This window comes from Hyla sarda, chromosome 6, assembly GCF_029499605.1.
Source record: "Hyla sarda isolate aHylSar1 chromosome 6, aHylSar1.hap1, whole genome shotgun sequence".
NCBI classification, from domain to species: Eukaryota; Metazoa; Chordata; class Amphibia; order Anura; family Hylidae; genus Hyla; species Hyla sarda.
Genome location: NC_079194.1, coordinates 242,579,835 through 242,595,632, shown reverse-complemented (window position 1 = coordinate 242,595,632; position 15,798 = coordinate 242,579,835). Strand labels below are relative to the sequence as shown.

At 42.1% G+C, this 15,798-nt stretch overlaps 1 protein-coding gene across 4 annotated transcripts in view; it reads left to right on the top strand.

Annotated features, from left to right (window-relative positions):
* The window catches only part of TOLLIP (toll interacting protein), a 70,011-nt gene that overhangs the window by 38,142 nt on the left and 16,071 nt on the right, over nt 1-15,798 (top strand). For 3 of the 4 annotated variants that reach the window (XM_056526833.1, XM_056526831.1, XM_056526834.1), the window contains exons 2-3: nt 14,009-14,158; nt 14,332-14,514. In XM_056526833.1, the coding sequence (XP_056382808.1) occupies nt 14,009-14,158; nt 14,332-14,514 (333 nt within the window). Of the gene's footprint in view, nt 1-650; nt 758-14,008; nt 14,159-14,331; nt 14,515-15,798 lie in introns of those variants that run through there. The other variant, XM_056526835.1, reaches the window with a different exon arrangement.

The window sequence follows — 15,798 nt, the reverse complement described above, 5'->3', positions numbered from 1 at the left end:
TCTATAAATGAACCTTATTTGACAATCCTATATGACAGAATCCTCCAAGTAAGATCCAGCTTTTTTTTACCCAAGGTGGTAACAGGAAGCACAGAATAGGTTAAAAAGGCCCCTCCCCAGATAACCCCTCAGGGTTTATAAATTACTTATCTGGGGAGGGGCCTTTTTTAACCTATTCTGTGCTTCCTGTTCCTATAGGAGGAATGAGGACAATCTAATGTGGTGATTCAAGAAAACCGAATTATCGGGAAGGTATAAATTCCATCTTTTACATTAGTCGGGTACCACTATATGGAGTTCCATCAGAAATTCTGTGAAAACAACGGTAGTTAAGCTGAGAAAAAATAGTAAATGCACAATTTATTTTTTTCCGGTAAGCTACTGGATACCTGACTGACCCCATTTAAGTGAATGGGGTCCATCAAGACCCAGCAGTGTCTCTTCTGTGCAAAAAAAAAAACCTGAACAGACTTTGAACGTGTTAGATGTAAATGGCCAACACTATCACCTTCATTCATTTCTTTATAGTAGCATTATTTTACTTAAGGGATCTATGACCTCTATTATGGATTCTTTCCAGGCAAATGGATCCATTTGAGATCATTTTGGATTTCTTGCCACAGACAGCGGCTTTGCAGAACATCATGTGTCCTTAAAATTGCACTGAAATTGTGGAATTATCTCCCCTATCAATTATCCTGAGCTGTGCTCAGGCACAAAGAAAGGCCAGTACAGTGAGCAGAGCCAAGACAACTGTGTAAGTGTAGGGATCAACGCTAGTTAATGTTTTCGGGCTTGGGGTCAAAACTTTACACGTGTACTCACTAGTATAACATCAGTGCTGTGTTTAGTTTCTGTGGCATGCCATAATACTATGCCACAGGTTCAGAGGGTGTGATCAGACAATCTACTATGGATGTCTACATACAATTAACACCCTGCTGCAATGGATAGGGTTCCAATCCTGTAATAAATGAGCATCCAGCTCTCAAAGGGTGGGTTCACACTACGTTTTGAAGATGAGTGAAAACCCTGTGCTCCCATATCCCAGCTGGACCCGGACCATATCTCATTCAAATGAGCAGTGGGTGGTTTATCATGATGTGGGCAGTGAACTGGGAGGATTAAAAAAACTTATGAAATTTATGAATGGTACTCTTTTAAAAGATAATTCTGGCTTTAACCCCTTAAGGACTCAGCCCATTTTGGCCTTAAGGACTCAGACAATTTAATTTTTACGTTTTCATTTTTTCCTCCTCGCCTTCTAAAAATCATAACTCTTTTATATTTTCATCCACAGACTAGTATGAGGGCTTATTTTTTGCGTGACCAGTTGTCCTTTGTAATGACATCACTCATTATATCATAAAATGTATGGCGCAACCAAAAAACACTATTTTTGTGGGGAAATGAAAACGAAAAATGCAATTTTGCTAATTTTGGAAGGTTTTGTTTTCACGCCGTACAATTTCTGGTAAAAATGACATGTGTTCTTTATTCTGAGGGTCAATACGATTAAAATGATACCCATTATTATATACTTTTATATTATTGTTGCGCTTAAAAAAAATCACAAACTTTTTAACCAAATTAGTACGTTTATAATCCCTTTATTTTGATGACCTATAACTTTTTTATTTTTCAGTATAAGCGGCGGTATGGGGGCTAATTTTATGCGCCATGATCTGTACTTTTTTTTGATACCACATTTGTATATAAAAAACTTTTAATACATTTTTTATAATTTTTTTTTTTAATAAAATGTATTAAAAAAGTAGGAATTTTGGACTTTTTAAAAAAATTTTCGTTCACGCCGTTCACCGTACGGGATCATTAACATTTTATTTTAATAGTTCGGACATTTACGCACGCGGCGATACCAAATATGTCTATAAAAAATGTTTTTTACGCTTTTTGGGGGTAAAATAGGAAAAAACGGACGTTTTACTTTTTTATTGGGGGAGGGGATTTTTCACTTTTTTTTTACTTTTACTTTTACATTTTTTTAAATTTTTTTTTACACTTGAATAGTCCCCATAGGGGACTATTCATAGCAATACCATGATTGCTAATACTGATCTGTTCTATGTATAGGACATAGAACAGATCAGTATTATCGGTCATCTCCTGCTCTGGTCTGCTCGATCACAGACCAGAGCAGGAGACGCCGGGAGCCGCACGGAGGAAGGTGAGGGGACCTCCGTGCGGCGTTATGAATGACCGGATCCCCGCAGCAGCGCTGCGGGCGATCCGATCGTTCATTTTAATCGCGAACTCCCGCAGATGCCGGGATCTGTATTGATCCCGGCACCTGAGGGGTTAATGGCGGACGCCCGCGAGATCGCGGGCGTCGGCCATTGCCGGCGGGTCCCTGGCTGCGATTAGCAGCCGGGATCAGCCGCGCATGACACGGGCATCGCTCCGATGCCCGCGGTTATGCTTAGGACGTAAATGTACGTCCTGGTGCGTTAAGTACCACCTCACCAGGACGTACATTTACGTCCTGCGTCCTTAAGGGGTTAAGGTAAGGAAAGTCGGGTATTCTGCTCTCTCAGATTATCATATTTGATATATAGAGGTTTTAATCGATAACCAAATCTAATGCTTCCCATTTCATTATACACAATTAAGTTTTGTTGCTGAAGCCGCAGTTTTATCGCTGATTCTATCAAAAACTGCTATATCCATCAGATTACGATCACTACCATCTATATTATGGCAGTTACACTCTAAAGCAGTAGGTAAAAATGGAGTCAAAAGCAGAATAAGCTAAATTTTAAGCTTAATTCAGTTATTCATGCTGGAAGATGAGCTATGCGGTGTGTCCTCTCGTTGGGAACTACTTAAGCTTTACCGTGATGAGGGAAATAAGGTGGCCACCACTTGTACACCCTAAACTACTCGGCAGAATGTCTCGGAAGCTACGCCAACTCAAGGAATGTCTGCACCTATCCCGACTCCCTGATGTCTCCCCTTGAAGACTTCTGTTTAACTGTGATATATGTTTGCAAACAGGCAGGTCAGTATGCCAATGTGTACTGACTTTTATACCCACACTGGATCATTGATTTCAGTGTACTGAGTGTAGTCGTATAGTGACTACATTTGGTCCTTTTTTTTCAGAGCTTGTACATTGTATCCGTTTTTAAAGATCCGTTTGATGTTCCGTTATGAAAACCCTGAAAATCGGCCATTAAATATCCGTTAGAAAATCCCATACGTCCGTTAGAAAATCCCATTATAGTCTATGGGATTTTTACATTATTCGTTTTAATCCGTTAGTCAGTTATTAATAACGGATGTTATTTTGTGACTGAAGATAGTAACGGAAGAAATAGTGCATGCACTATTTCATCCATTCATTCTCCCGTCACAAAATAACATCCGTTATTAATAACTGACTATAACGGATTAAAACGAATAATGTAAAAATCCCATAGACTATAATGGGATTTTATAACGGACGTATGGGATTTTCTAACGGATATTTAATGGCCGATTTTCAGGGTTTTCATAACGGAACATCAGACGGATCTTTAAAACGGATGAATTTTATAGTGTGAAAGCAGCCTTAGTTTGTAATGACCCCTTTTATTTGTGGTCAAAGTATGATCGGTCCTGCAAAAAAACAAGCCCTCATATGGGTCTATACATGGAAAAATATGCTCCATAAAAGGGGAAAATTCCTTCCCAACTCCAATATAGCAATCAGAATAAATCCTTGGATAAATGTTCTATCCACATCAATCTAGTATTCATAACCTGTAATGTTTTCCTCAACAAACATCCAAGCCCCCCCCCCAGACTTGTTTATTGAATCAGACATCTCAATACCATGTGGCAGAGAGTTTCATAGTTTCACTGCTCTTACAGTAAAGTCTGTTATGATGGTGAAAGCTTCTTTCCTCTACTCGTAGAGGATGCTCCCTTGTCATGCTTGCCGGCCTAGATATGAAAAGATTGCTAGAAAGATTTCCGTAGTGAAACCCATATTAATGTTAATAGCTGTTTTTGGCACCCAACAATCTCTACCAGCTGCGAACAGACTTTAGATGACTGGGCAGCCACTTTTCCCCTTTGTGAGATAGCCCCTTTAAATCGTTAAGAAATTGACATTTACTTTTACTGCACTATTGCTACCAAAAAAATGCCAGGGATAATGACATTTCCTTTTTAAAAACTTCTGATGTGTTGTACTCTTCACTCCTCGGCAGTGCTCTTCACTCCTCGGCCGGCCATTCCATCTGACTCATTCACTACGTTAGTATCTATGGGAATGAGTTGCGTTTAAAGGGGTATTCCTATAACTAGACACAAAAAGAAATCACTGGAATGAGCGCACACCACCAATTTGATAATGAAAATACAAAAATTATTTATTACACATATTAACAAACCATATGAAGTGAAACATTTCAAAACAATTAAAATAGCCCAAAAAATAGCATAGCACAACCCTGGGGAAGGGCCATGAACCCCCTCCCACAGGTAAGTGACCCTGTCTGTATTAAACACACAATGCAATGATGACAAATAGTAATACTGTGTCCCAATTACCTGTCCTGCTCAAGCATAGAAAAATGAATAAATGTGACAATAAGTAAGTTCTAAATAATACTTAGGCGAGAGACAGAGATGGACATCCAATATCATAAGGGACGGGGGTCACACCAGAGCCCTGGCTGTAATTCTCAATCACAACAGTTCTCAAGAATAAACATTTGACATCATGTCCAATTTTTTTTTTTTTTTTTACGGTAACTGTTTTAAAAAAAAAAAATGTATTTTTTTATTTTTTTTTTAATTTAGTTTTTTTACCCATAAACTGTTTAAAAGCCCCAGGGATGTAGACAATTGGGGACATTTATCATCATTGCTTTGGTAAGCGAGTTCTGTAGGCATTTTTTTTTTCTTGCTTTTGGTTTTGCTTATGTGTGACACATTTATTATACTATCATGGTGGGTTGATAAATTTGGCTTACATAAGCAAAAACCAATAAATCACTTTTGAATACCATTTTTTTTTTAGCACACATAAGCAAAAACCAATAAATGACTTCAGAACACAAATTTGCAGCTTTGAAAAAAATGTTATATATATATATATATATATATATATATATATATATATATATATATATATATATATATATATATAATCTGTTTTTTTTACATTTTCTACCACTTTTTCCCCTAAATGTACTAACTCATTTTTTTTCTTATTTCAGATCCGTGTATCTTGTGGATTACTTTAGATTCAGGAGAGTACAGTGATCAGCATTTTTTTGGTTTAATGTTAATAAAATGGTTAATGAGGACTTTTGGGGGAGTGTTTTTTTTTGGGGGGGGGGGGAATAAATTTTTTTTTAAATGTGTTTTTTTTATTTACTTGACAAGCTTAGTAGTGGAAGCTGTCTTATAGACGGAGTCCATTTCTAAGCCAGGGCTTAGTGTTAGCCCCCAAAACAGCTAGCGCTAACCCCCAATTATATACCCCAGTACCCACCGCCACAGGAGTGCCGGTACCAACAGACCCGAAGTGTCAAATATGGTGCTCCTGGGCCTAGGCGGTAACAGGCTGGCGTTATTTAGGCTGGGGAGAGCCAGTAACAATGGTCCTTGCCCACCCTGGTAATGTCAGGCTGTTGCTGCTTGGTTGGTATTTGGCTAGAAATAAAAATAGGGGAAATCTTATCTTTTTTTTTTTTTTTGCATAAATAATAATAAAAAAAAAAAATGCATGAGGTTCACTGTATCTATTTATTTTCAGCCAAATACCATCCAAACAGCAACAGCCTGACGTTACCAGGGTGGGTGAGGACCATTGTTACTGGCCCTCCCCAGCCTAAATAACGCCAGCCTGTTACTGCCTAGGCCCAGGAGTGCCATATTTGACACTCCCGGCCTGTTGGTACCGGCTCTTCCCGACCCCCCTGTGGCGGTGGGTACTGGGGTAGTAATTGGGGGTTAGAGCTACCTGTTTTGGGGGCTAACAATAAGCCCAGGCTTAGTAATGGATTCAGTCTATTAGATAGCTTCCACTACTAACCCTGTCAAGTAAATAAAAAAAAAAAAAAAACACAACACGTTTCAAAAAAATTTATTCCAAAAAACACTCCCCCACAAGCCCTTGTTAACCATTTTATTAACATTAAACAGATTAAAAAAAATGCTGGTCATCGAAGCAGTCCACCAAATCCGAAGTAGTCCACAGGATACACTGATCTGAAGAGTAGAAAAAAAATTAAAATAGGTTAATACATTTATTGTCACCCGCCCGCGCCTGACTACAACTCCCAGCATGCCCTCACAGTAAGGATATGCTAGGAGTTGTAGTGGGGGGGTGTAGCAATCTCCCGCACCACATGACTACAATTCCCAGCATATCCCTACTGTAAGGGCATGCTGGGAGTTGTAAGGGGGGGTGACAAGCCTGTTACCTGCCGCACAACTACAACTCCCAGCATGCCCTTACAGTATGGACATGCTGGGAGTTGTGGGGGGGGGGGGGGGTGACACAATCTCCCGCACCACATGACTACAACTCCCAGCATGTCCTTACTGTAAGCTTGTCACCCGCCCCCACCCCGCCCCCCTTCAACTCTCCCAGTATGCCCTTACTGTAAGGACATGCTGGGAGTTTTAGTCATGCCAGCCAGGGAAGCGGGTGGTAATGCGCTCTGCTCCCTGGCTGCAGTGATCAGAGAATCACTGTAATTTCATATTTCCCGCCGTGACACTTGACCCAGTGGGAAATTTGAAATTACACTAAACTCCGCGGCGCTGTGGTAAGGAGCCGGGGCTGACATAATGCAGCCACCCAGGACTCCCACAGCCGGGCAGGGAGATGTGCAGAAGCCGTCCCAGCAATCTATCGGTGTGTACTGCAGTGCTGAGAGATGGCAGGGACGGCACCTACACATCTCCCTGCCCGGCTGCAGAGTTATGTCAGCCCGGGCTCCTTACCACAATGCCGCAGGATATGAGGAGTCCTGGCGGTTGCAGACTGATGCCAGTCCGGGCTCCTTTTAACATCTAGCGGAGCCACGGAGCTTTTAGTCCCTAATGTAAGATCACATTTCCCGCAGGGTCCCGTGATTGGCTGCTCAGTCCTGGCCAATCACGGGAACCAGTGGGAAATATGAAATTACAGTAGAGGAAATAGAAACTCTGCGGCGCCGAGGTATGTTAAAAGGAGCCCGGGCTGGAATCACTCTGCAGCCGCCCGGGTTCCTCTGATTCTATCCCCGCTACCCTAATATAATGATGGGGATGGGGACACTGCTTTACATTGTCCGCCCACTACAACTCCCAGCATGCCCTCACTGTATGGACATGCTGGGAGCAGGCAGATGGGAGATGTCATTATGTTAGGGTGGAGATCAAATAGCTTGCTCCAAGGAGGAACACCGGTCTGAATATGGCGCTGGACACAGGCGATTAGATAAAAGCAATGGTAGTTATCTAATTGTGTGATCGCCTGTGTCCAGCTCCACATTCAGACCGGTGTTCCTCCTTGAAGCAAGCTATTTGATCTCCATGTTTGACTGGTCGGCTGCGGACACCACCACTCCATGCGCTCACCATTGTTGTGTATGTGGGTACATAACTACTTTAGGTGAGCGGTGTAATTTTTACTCTATATACCTCACAGGTTTATCTTTTAGTACACCATGGAGCGCTGTATCCCCTTTTATCTGTTTTAATTATATTAGGGTAGCTGGGTTAGAGTCAGACAGAGCCGGGCGGCTGTAGAGTGATGCCAGCCCTGGCTCCTTTGTACAGTTGCAATATATTTCCCGCTGGAGCTGTGATCACGACTGCCAGCGGGAAATATAAAAATTTGCTCTTAAAAGCTGTTTTGTAAGCCAACTGGGCTGGCTTACATTTATGCAGTGTTTGAGGGCTTGCGACTTTTTGTGCGACTTTCACACTTGATTAAATCCCTGACCACTGCAAAGTAAAAAAAAAAAAAAAAAATTACTTTCGTATGCTCTTATGTTGCTTTTTGCTTACAGACAAGTCGCACAAAAAATGCGACTTTTGTAAGCAAAAAAAAGCTCTAAATCCCTTGATAAATGTCCCCCAATATCCTTTATTTTGCCTGGATGCTACATGGCTTTATTATAGTTTTATTAGGGCGCTGTACATTAATATTTATATAATGCAAGTCTGTATTGCCCGGCTTAGAGGGAGCAAACCTTACTAATAATACAATGGCTCAATGTCACAGGCAAGCACAGAGTCCGCTAATGTAGCTACACACTAGACATTTCCAATCCTCTTCCTATATATTTGCTTCAGGGACACTGCAAGTATGACGTAATGGAAATGGGATCTTGCGGTTAGGCTATGTTCACACCTTTAGTGATGGGAAAAATAACAACTAACAAAACTAATGGAGCTGAGCTCAAGAGCTATTGTGTGTCCCAAGTCTAAGTTCCAGATCACATCAAGCTTATTTTTTTTTTTCTCCTGGCATTTTTGGAAATTATTCTCTTTAAATTAATATTTTTAATCTGGCTGTGATTCTGTATACCTAATGCATTGTCTTTGCATTCACAACTTTGTTACTGGTGTAGTGTCTGGTTTTGCAGGGGGAAGAGTGACATCTGGTGGTAAATGTATTGGTATTGTACAGCATATACTCACTGGCCACTTTATTAGGAATATCTGTTCAGTGGCTTATTAACAAATTGCTAATCAGCCAATCACACAGCAAAAGCTCAAAGCAATTAGACATGTAGACATGGTCAAGACAGCTTGCTGAAGTTCGAATCGCGCATTAGGATGGGTAAGATAGAAGATTTAGGTGACGTTGCACTTGGCATGGTTGTTGTGCCAGATGTGCTTGTGATGGTCTGACTATTTCAGAAACTTCTGTTCTAGTGGAATTGTCATGCACAACAATCTCTAGGGTTTACAGAGAATCATGTAAGAAATAAACAATATACAGTGAGCAGCAATTGTGTGGATGAAAATGGTTTAATGTCAGAGGAGAATGAGCAGACTGGTTTGTGATAACAGAAAGGCAACAAAAACTCAAATAACAACATACGTATGCAGAATACCAACTCTGAACGCACAAAACCTCAAACCTTGCAGCAGATGGGCTACAGCAGCTGAAGACCAAACCGTGTGACCTTCTGTCAGCTAAGAACAGAAAACAGGCCACAGTTCGCACAGGTTCACCAAAATAGGTGGAAAAGATCTGTGTCATGTAGGGATGTCTCAATACTGGATATTAGCACAAGTACTAGTGTATATGTCCCCAATACCTAAACCGATAACTGCTGGCAGGAGCCCTGCTGGCAGGTATCACTGAGGAGCATTAGGCTTCACATGGATCTACTCTTAGAGGAGGCCCACACCCGAGCTATGAAGCACGCTCAGCAGCTGAGTACGCCTCATAGCTAGGACCCGTGGCCAATGTTGAACATCACCGATCTGGTTTATGTGCGGCATTAACCTTTTAAGACGCCACAATCCAAGTTGATTGCGGCGTCTAGAAATCCTGATATTTACTGCCAATTAGCTCAGGAATGCTGATGGGGATCACCACAGTGAAATTGAGATGTCCTGATCAACTGAGAGGACGCCCAGAGGTCCCTTATTGTGCTCTGTGGCGTCCGATCGTAGCTCCTATACTTAAGGGAGTGATAACACTGATCAATGCTGTCCTATGACATAGCATAGATCAGTGTACGCAATCTACAGATTCCCTATGGGGAAGTTTAAGAACCCCTTGCTCTTCCTAATAAGTCTGAATCGCTCCCTTTTCCAATATTAAACTACATGGTCAATGTCTTAAACGTAAAAGAAATACCAAAGCCCGGAACTGGTGTATGTTTGGTCACTTCATATACTATTAAAAAAATTAATAAAGTGATCAAATGTTCCAGCAAAACAAAAATGGCACCGGTAAAAACTAAAGATCACGGCGCAAAAAATGAGCCCTCATATCCATGTATACAGAAAAATAATAAAGTTATAGGGGTCAGGAGTGGTGCCTGACCTCTGCCCTGGTGCTGGTGTAGTGACCTCACTGCCTGCACCAGAGCAGAGGACAAAGGATGCAGGAGGGGAGTATACTGTGACTGCCTTTCACCCAGCTTTCCCAGTCTCCTGTATAGCATAGGCTAAAACCAGACGAACTGCACATTTATGGACATCGGGTATCGGGTCAATACAGTAGGAAAATTGCCCTCCAGTCGCATTGTCTCGACTGATGGCATCAGAGGCTCAGATAATGTTCTGGTCTTAGGGGGAGGTTTATCAAAACCTGTGCAGAGAAAAAGTAGTGCAGTTGCCTATAGTGACCAATCAGATCGCATTTTTAATTTTTAAAAAGGCCTTTGGGAAAGGAAAGAAGCGATCTGGTTGCTATGGGCAACCGCACCACTCTACCTCAACACAGGTTTTGATAAAGCTCCCTTTTTGTGTCCATATAACGTGTTATGTCTGTATTTGTAGAACTACTTGCTAGATCTGTGTTTCCCAACCAAGGTGCTTTCAGCTGTTGCAAATCTACAACTCCCAGCATGCCCGGAGGCACCGTGGTTGGGAAACAATGCTCTAGGTACAGACTCAGTCTGTATACCTCCATATAGTTGCACATTAGTGGGTATTGTCTTCCATAGTATTATAAAGCATAGCAAAAACGAAAGGAAACCTAGCCAGCACAACTACCTAATAAACGGGTGCACGCTGCTGTGGCAAATAGAAAGGATAGAAAAAAGAAGGTTGCAGCAGCACTATTGGTCAAAAAATGGAGGCTCTTAGTGCACTTTTTGATCAAAACGTGTCCCCCATCCACCAGAGGTGGCCTCATTTTGGATGGGACCCTAACACTCATTTCACTCACCTCTGCTCGGCATACAGCCCCTGACTGGGTGACATGCTGGATCCACTATCAATTTAAGTGCGCTAAGAGCCTCCATTTTTTGAACAAGAGGGCTGCTGCAACCTTCTTTTTTGTATTTGCCACAGCACTGAGCACCCGTGTATTAGGTAGTTGTGCTGGCTAGGTTTCTTTTATGGAAGACAATACCCACCAATGTGCAACTATATGGAGGTATACAGACTGAGTCTGTACCTAGAGCATTGTTTCCCAACCACGGTGCCTCCGGGCATGCTGGGAGTTGTAGATTTGCAACAGCTGAAAGCACCTTGGCCGGGAAACACTGATCTAGCAAGTAGTTCTACAAATACAGACATAACACGTTATATGGACACAAAAGGGGAGCTTTAAAAAAAAAGTTCGCTAAGAGCATCCATTTTTTTTGACCAAGAGTGCTGCGGCAACCTTCTTTTTTGTATGCATAGTATTATAAAGATCCCAATCCTCTGCAGTGTGTTCAGAGCCTGCTTTGATAAACATAATTTGGGGGGGGGTTATAACATTTATCAAGCTTTTTACACTACTTTTTGGTGTAAATTTGTCCCAGATTTGTTGCATTTGCGTAAAATGTGTTCAACTTTTTTGCTAAAGTGACTGACTGAAATGGCTTTGGTACATACTTTTGCATTTTCACTTTGCAATGGTAGGAGATTTATGAAGTGCGACTTTTCTCAAAAAATCTGATTTCTAGCATAGCCCTCAATTACACCACAAACCTATACCAGCCCAGACCTGGCTTACAAAAAGTTGCACCAGGGAAAAAAGTCTCAGAAAAGTCGCACGTAAAGATTCATACAAAGTGGTGTTCTGGAGTGAAATAACAGTGTGAACGAGCCCCATATTTATCACAGTCCCTGCACCATTTGGTGCATGTACACTCCAACCACACCATCAAAACCTGTGTATAACACCAGTGCACATACACTGACTTTGATAAATGTCCCCATAAGATTCTGATAAAATACTGAAGTCAGATCTTCAAAAATTACATTAAACTCAAGTAGAACCTGTTAGAGATCAAATGATGATCTTTTATCCGTAGTGGTCAATAAGCGCCATCTAGTGGCAGCAGCCAGAATCCTTCTGTTTATTAAAACTCTGTGTTCTGCAGAACAATCTGGAGCTTTATATCCTCATGTGCGTAAAGAAAATGATCAACGCAGGAGCCGTAAAGGTGTGATCTGCCAGTATGCTAAAACATGTTGGGTGTTGCCGCTGGTCGTCTTGTGCTGACTTGTGAGCGCTCCCTTGAATGTTCACTTAAAGGGGTACTCCGGCGGCGATTACCGGATGTATCCTTTGGCTAGGGGATAAGATGTCTAAGCGCCGGAGTACCCCTTTAATAGGGGTACTCAACTGGAAAATATTTTCATTTAAATAAACTGGTGCCAGAAAGTTAAACATATTTGAAAATTACTTATATTAAAAAAATCTTAATCCTTCTAGTACTTATCAGCTGCTGTATGCTCCACAGGAAGTTCTTTTCTTTTTTAATTTCTTTCTAGTCTGACCACAGTGCTCTCTGCTGACACCTCTGTCCAGAGCAGGAGAGGTTTGCTATGGGGATTTGCTCCTACTCTGGAAAGTTCCTAAAATGGACAGAGGTGTCAGCAGAGAGCACTGGGGTCAGACAGAAGAGAAAATCAAAAAGAAAAGAACTTCCTGTGGAGCACACAGCAGCTAAGTACTGGAAGAATTAATATTTTTAAATAGAAGTAATTTACAAATCTGTTTAACTTTCTGGCACCAGTTGATTTAAAAAAAATTTTTTCCCACCGGTGTACCCCTTTAAGCAAACAACATTCTCTCTAGTACAGTGCAATATTGGTCAGGAATGCCCTCATGTTCCCCTCTTAGAGAAAGGGAAACGGCTGTGGTTCATCACTGCTCAACGTACCTCCCTGAACGCATTTTGCGATGTATATATGTCTTGAGACATGTATCTCGCGCTCTCTCGCTCTCTCTCGCTCGCTCTCTCGCGCTCTCTCGCTCGCTCTCTCCTCTTTATCTCTCGCTCTCTCCTCTTTATCTCTCGCTCTCTCCTCTTTATCTCTCGCTCTCTCCTCTTTATCTCTCGCTCTCTCCTCTTTATCTCTCGCTCTCTCCTCTTTATCTCTCGCTCTCTCCTCTTTATCTCTCGCTCTCTCCTCTTTATCTCTCGCTCTCTCCTCTTTATCTCTCGCTCTCTCCTCTTTATCTCTCGCTCTCTCCTCTTTATCTCTCGCTCTCTCCTCTTTATCTCTCGCTCTCTCCTCTTTATCTCTCGCTCTCTCCTCTTTATCTCTCGCTCTCTCCTCTTTATCTCTCGCTCTCTCCTCTTTATCTCTCGCTCTCTCCTCTTTATCTCTCTCACGCGCTCTCGCTCTCCCCTCTTTATCTCTCTCTCTCTCTCTCTCTCTCCCCTCTTTATCTCTCTCTCTCTCTCTCCCCTCTTTATCTCTCTCTCTCTCTCCCCTCTTTATCTCTCTCTCTCTCTCCCCTCTTTATCTCTCTTTCTCTTTTTTTTCTTTCTTCATCATTAGGTATTACATGGCAACCACCCTGGTGAATGCATGGACTCCACAAGAGGATAAGTCTATTCTTTTTAGTGGTTCTCTTCTCTGGATCATGGAGGTCTTAAGGAGACAGTCCTGAATAGGACATATGGGCTATCAGGGAGCATAGACATGGGTTGCTCTTATGGCATTTTCCCAGAACTGAAACCTGTTCAAAGAATAGGTAAAACGTATCTGGGATACCCAGATTTGGAAGAATGTGGGTCCTTTAGGTCTCCTGTTAGAATGGAGCAGTAGCACACATGTTTAACACTGTTCCATTTAAAGTGTATAGATCTGGCAAAGATGGTTGAGCATTGGACTTGACTATCTAAGAACCTAAAGTGACCCCCGCTCATTTCATACTGGGAGTAGGGGACCCCTGTTCTCAGGATCAATGGGGGCCCCAGTAATCTCACGTTTATCTTCTACCTGTAGGTCACATGTTATGGAGATCTATTGCCCCTTCTGTGTGGTCATTTGTACATGGTTATAAAATAGGTAGTTTCCTATGAGATTATCAATGATACTTGGTCACCCTACATTAGTAACTTTTCTGTCTTTTGTCCTGCAGGTGTTTATCGGTGAACTGCCCCAAGACTTCCTGCGCATCACTCCCACCCAGCAACAGCAGCAGATCCAGCTAGATGCCCAGGCTGCACAACAGCTTCAGTACACTGGAGCAATGGGCACCATGGGCAGACTTAGCATCACTGTAGTGCAGGTAAGTCAATTCTTACAACTCCGCAGTATTCTAGTTCAGATGATTAACGTATTTTTCTCTAGAATATGTAATCTCTAGATAACCACACCTTCTCTCACACACGCTGTCCACGGATACTTGGCGCTTTGCGATACAAATTATTTACATGTAGTTCATCTGTTAACTCTTTCTAGGCAAAGCTAGCAAAGAATTATGGTATGACCCGAATGGATCCTTACTGCAGGATACGTTTGGGATATGCAGTGTATGAGACTCCCACTGCGCATAATGGAGCCAAAAACCCTCGATGGAACAAGGTGATCCAGTGCACCATGCCACCAGGAGTGGATTCTTTCTACCTGGAAATCTTTGATGAGGTTAGTAAGCAGAACGTTGTGAATGGATCACAATTCAGGATACAACTCCTGACATCATGTGCTGCACCCTTTATGTAATGCACCCATCAGCCCTATGAATGGAAATGACCTAGAGGGAGCTTCTGCATTTACCATGTGTGCTCTTTAAAGGGGTACTCCTGCTTCAAGACATCTTATCCCCTATTCGATAACCACCGCAATCTTATGCAGCACCAACCTGTCTCAGCTGCACGAAGCTATGATCACTTCTGAAGCCTCACGACCAAGGGGCTGGAGTATCTTGTCGTCACTCCCCTTCCCATAGGCTTTCATTGAGGGGGCAGGGCGTGATGTCACAACGGGGCGGAGTCTTGACTTCACTATACTCTGGCCCCATGGTCGTGAGGCTTCTGACACGGAGCGATCATCGCTTCCTGCAGCTAAGACAGGTGGGTGCTGCATGAGGGATTGCGGGGGTCCCCAGAGGTGGGAACCTTGCGATCAGACATCTTATCCACTATCTTTCGAATAGGGGATAGGATGTGTTAGGGCCGGAGTACCCTTTTAAGTTCCTGTTGCATGTCCTCATGTGAAATGGATGATTCTACCTGCACATTGTAAACCAGACTCCACTTTAAATCTTTTATTTATTTTTTGTTTTTTTTTCCCTGTAATTTTAGAGTTGTTCCTCCGGGGGTGCACTCACAATTCTACCTTTTGGTATTCTCTACCAGTGGTCATTTTTGACAAGGCTCCTCTTTTAGGCTGCATTCACATCACGTTTTTGCAATAAAGTTCCCGTATCTGGTTTTTGATAAAAAACGGATTCCTCAAAACCTGACTAAACTGTATCAAAACGTGTGTACAAATTTTTTTTTTCGTTTTATTGAGAAAAATCAGCCGTCAGGCCCATTAAAGTGCAAAAAGGTCACAATCAAAGTCCACACAGTAAGGCACTTGAAGTCTAGTACATGTGAGTAGAATGTAAGCGACAGAATAAACCATCCTATTTCGAGCAATACAAATCAAAGACAGAGAAAACAAAATAAAATAAACACCAAACTGAGGTATATAAAATAAACATATACATATGGCGAACAGACGCCTAAAACAGTAACTTTGAACTATACAGCGAGAATTGTAGATACCACCAAGTTTCAAAAGAGGTGGATAAATAATTCGACCAAACAGACCCATGCATCCACATATACGACAGAGGACAGACAGCCAGAGACTCAGAGAGGAGTATGGACAGAAGACAACGGTAGAAAACAGTAAAGACCGTATAGGAGCTGTTATGGGGCT